The 3,572-nt window shown below is 34.0% G+C and overlaps 1 protein-coding gene across 1 annotated transcript; it reads right to left on the minus strand.

Moving 5' to 3' along the window:
* Positions 1-39: 39 nt before the first annotated feature.
* LOC112466196 lies at positions 40-3,366 on the minus strand (the record flags this gene model as incomplete). The annotated part of the gene is made up of 3 exons (XM_025034152.1): positions 3,048-3,366; positions 2,433-2,588; positions 40-2,255 (listed from the first exon to the last, which is right to left on the minus strand). Coding segments are annotated over exons 1-3 (2,691 nt in total), but the record flags the coding sequence as incomplete, so codon positions are not given.
* Between the last annotated feature and the right edge of the window lie 206 nt (positions 3,367-3,572).

A 3,572-nucleotide genomic window follows, 5' to 3' on the forward strand; every position in this document is an offset into this window, starting at 1 on the left:
AGTCGGATAATTCAATTGCTCTTGTGGATCATCACTTACAATAGAGTTAATTGATAGATATTCCTTTTCTTCTCCTTCCATTAAACGAAGGATTTCGTCATTAATTTTGAAAGTATCTTCATTTTTAGGACAAAGAATCGCTCGATCTGGATTTTCTCTAATCTGTTCCATGGTGATTCTATCACCAAAAATCTCAGTAATAATAGATTCTTTTGATATAAAATCCTGGGGGATTTCAATTGTATCAAGATGTAATCCATCTGTACTTGACAATTTACCATCTCCTAATTGCATTAGCCAATTTGCAAATTCCTTTTCATCCGCAGTTCTCATATTTTGCTGTAATTTAACCTGAGTTACATTTCTCCATATAGGATTGTATTTGACAGTTGACTCAATTATGGCTGCTTTATGTGCATGAGGTACTACTGGGAGATTTTGTCTGAAATCTCCTGCAAATAAAATAACTTTTCCTCCAAATGGTCTAGGATTCTTCATTAGATCCTTGAAGAGTTTATCAACTGCTGTTAAGGCATGCCCAACCGTCATGCTCACCTCATCCCATATAATGAGTTTAGCAGAGATCAGTTCTCGTGCAGCTTGAGAGTTTCCTCTTATATTAGATTTAGCTCCATCATCAATTGGTATTGAAAGTTTGAACAGGGAATGATAAATTTTTCCTCCTTTTAGAAGTGTGGCTGCAATGCCAGTTGAAGCACATGGAATAACCATTTCATTTTTTCCTCGAATAACACTCAGAAATGTGTTAAATAGATAGGTTTTTCCACTTCCTGCAAACCCGTCAATATAAAATAACCGCTGAGGTTCATTCTCATTGTCAATCGCTCGCATAACTATATCGTACACGTATCTTTGTTCAACATTTAATGTTGATAATAAATAGTCACCACGTCTTCTTTCTTCATCTACATTATATTCTGTGACGTAAATATTCACTGGAATTGGATTTGGCAATTGGAAGTTCTCACAGCTACTTCCATTATTTTTCAGAATTTCTTGTATATGGTTTAAAGCCATATTTTCAGGATTGACAACATTGTTGTGTACAAAGTCCTCAATCATGTGATCTTTATATTTATTCCAAAGAGTTAGTACATCTGTTGGAGTTCCATAGATGCAAATGTAGGCAAATAGCTCTCGAAGTTGTACGGGCATTTTGGAATCTGTTGCTTCTTCCAGCGTTTTTTCCCAAAGATCATCAGCTTCTACCAAATTTTTTGCAATTGCTGCATCCTTAAACGTTTTATAAAGAACTCCATTTACAGTTCTCAAATCTTCAAAACATTTAGCTCCAACTACATGAAGTAGAAGAAGACGGAGATAAAATCTCTCAATATCTTTTATACTTACTGTATAAAGTCTTGAAATTATTTTATCACCACCCTTTTTGCGTGGCTTCCACTTAGTTTCTTTTTTATCATAGATATAATGATAAGGAATATCTGTGTAAAGAAAATGCACCGCATTTTCATCAGATTGATTTAATTTAAACCATGCAGTCAACGTGGTATCTCGAGTTAGCTCTCTTTGAGCAGCTTGTTCTTCATTTCCCGCTCGGAAATAAACCATTTGGCGATTAGGCAAATGAACTGCCAGTCTTATTACTGTGTGAGACTTCATGAACAGATCATATCCGTTCAGTCTCCACATTGCTTCTGGAGCACTAACATATCTTGCATCCAGGTATGAATTAACTTCATCTATTTTAATTAACCTTGTGCCATCTTGTGCTTGTACTTCAATTGCAGCACAATCAAATCCTTTATGAATATATTTATATAAGTATTTTACGCTCTTCACTGATGAACATATTTCCAAATTGATATGTCGATCATATTTCATAATTAAATATGGTGAATATGGTACTACCCATCGATTATCAATTTCTTTTCCTCTGACGATGTATTTTTTCTTAAAATTCCTTCGTTGATACATAGGATATCCATTTACATTAGCATTAGTTTCTTCACGAAACTCTTTTGGAAAACCTTTTGAACATTTTCCATCATCCCCAGTGCAAGGATATCTCTGAGAGTGATCTCCACAAGGACCATGAATCATGTGCCTCAAAACTTTTACATTAAGTTCTGGATATCTTTCTTTGTCAGGAATTTCAGCCCATACCATCATGTCAATGACTTCTTGAAGTCTGGGCTTATCTTCATCACTCAACATTGCAAGTAAATGCAAATGTGGAAGTCCTCTTTTTTGAAATTCAATCACACCTGCATAAGCTACAATATTTCCAAAAATATTATTTTGGGTTAAATCTTTTAAAACTTCTTTGACATCCAAATTAAATGTTTTAGCGACCAAATCAGGTCGAAATTCAATTAAACATCCATCAAGATTATCTTTAATTTCGGAGCATTGAGGATTGCAAGTCATCGTAAGAAAAATATCAGGTTTACCAAACTTTCTAACCAGAGACATGGCATCTTGATATCTATCTTGCATATTTCTTGGACTGCCCATAAATGAAGATGGTAATATTACAGGTATACCAGCTTTAATTCCTTCATTTTGTGCTCGATTATCTAGGTGATCCATTAATCCCGAATAAAGTTCTGCTCTTAATTGAGGTTGATTTAATTTAATATAATTAAGCCTATTTGCTTCAGTTTTCATATAAGCATCAAGTATAAACTGACATCTTAATTTTCCTGCTTTTTTAAATTGACTAAATTCAACTCATGGTGCCAACAGGTGAGCATAATAATCCATTTGAGTTACTTTAAATCCTGGATATTTAGGATTATATGATTTAAGTTGTGAATGCCATCCATCGTTACCATATGGATATAACAACGGATAACACATTGGATCACATCTTTTGTCTAGAATTGATATTTGTTGAACATCGTTCGAATTTTTGTTATAAATTCGAATATCTCTCTCAAATGGAGGCTCACCATCAACATTTTGAAAAACCACAGCTATTTCATTAGCTCGTGGAGCATTGTATCTTCTTTGATCGTGTTGAGGATCATTTCAAAAGGACAACATTAAATTTATGACTTTATTGCCTCTCGGATTAAGATCTTGTTCAACTTGACGCATCATCTTAAAAGTTTTTGCAAATTCATTGCTTTGGATCATAAAGCAGGACAAATCTTTCATTAAGACTGGATCACACTTTTGATTAGCTTTATTATTCATTCTATGATTAATAGCTTCTTCTGTATCTAAAAAATAAAGCTGCGCAAAACGCGGAGCTTGCCCATCCGCTGGGCGCATTGCCGTTGTGGTCAAATGATGATATTGCCCATGAATCTTCAAGCAATAAGGAGCATTGTTCACAACATCCAATGGATTTCTATTGCCCGGGGCACCCATGGAAGCCATAGCTAAAGCGCTATTATATGAACGAATATTATCAAGAAAATTTTTTGATACAGAATCATTTCCCATATATAATTTTTTAAGAAAATTAGGACAATTTATTGGTTTTAATTTAAGCTTTCCCTTTTGGCAACAATATGTAAATTTTCCATCTTTAGATTTTTCACATGCAAAGTTTAACGATTTGCAAAATTGACATTCTACATTCA

This window comes from Temnothorax curvispinosus, unplaced genomic scaffold, assembly GCF_003070985.1.
Source record: "Temnothorax curvispinosus isolate PA1 unplaced genomic scaffold, ASM307098v1 QBEX01001524.1, whole genome shotgun sequence".
NCBI lineage: Eukaryota > Metazoa > Arthropoda > Insecta > Hymenoptera > Formicidae > Temnothorax > Temnothorax curvispinosus.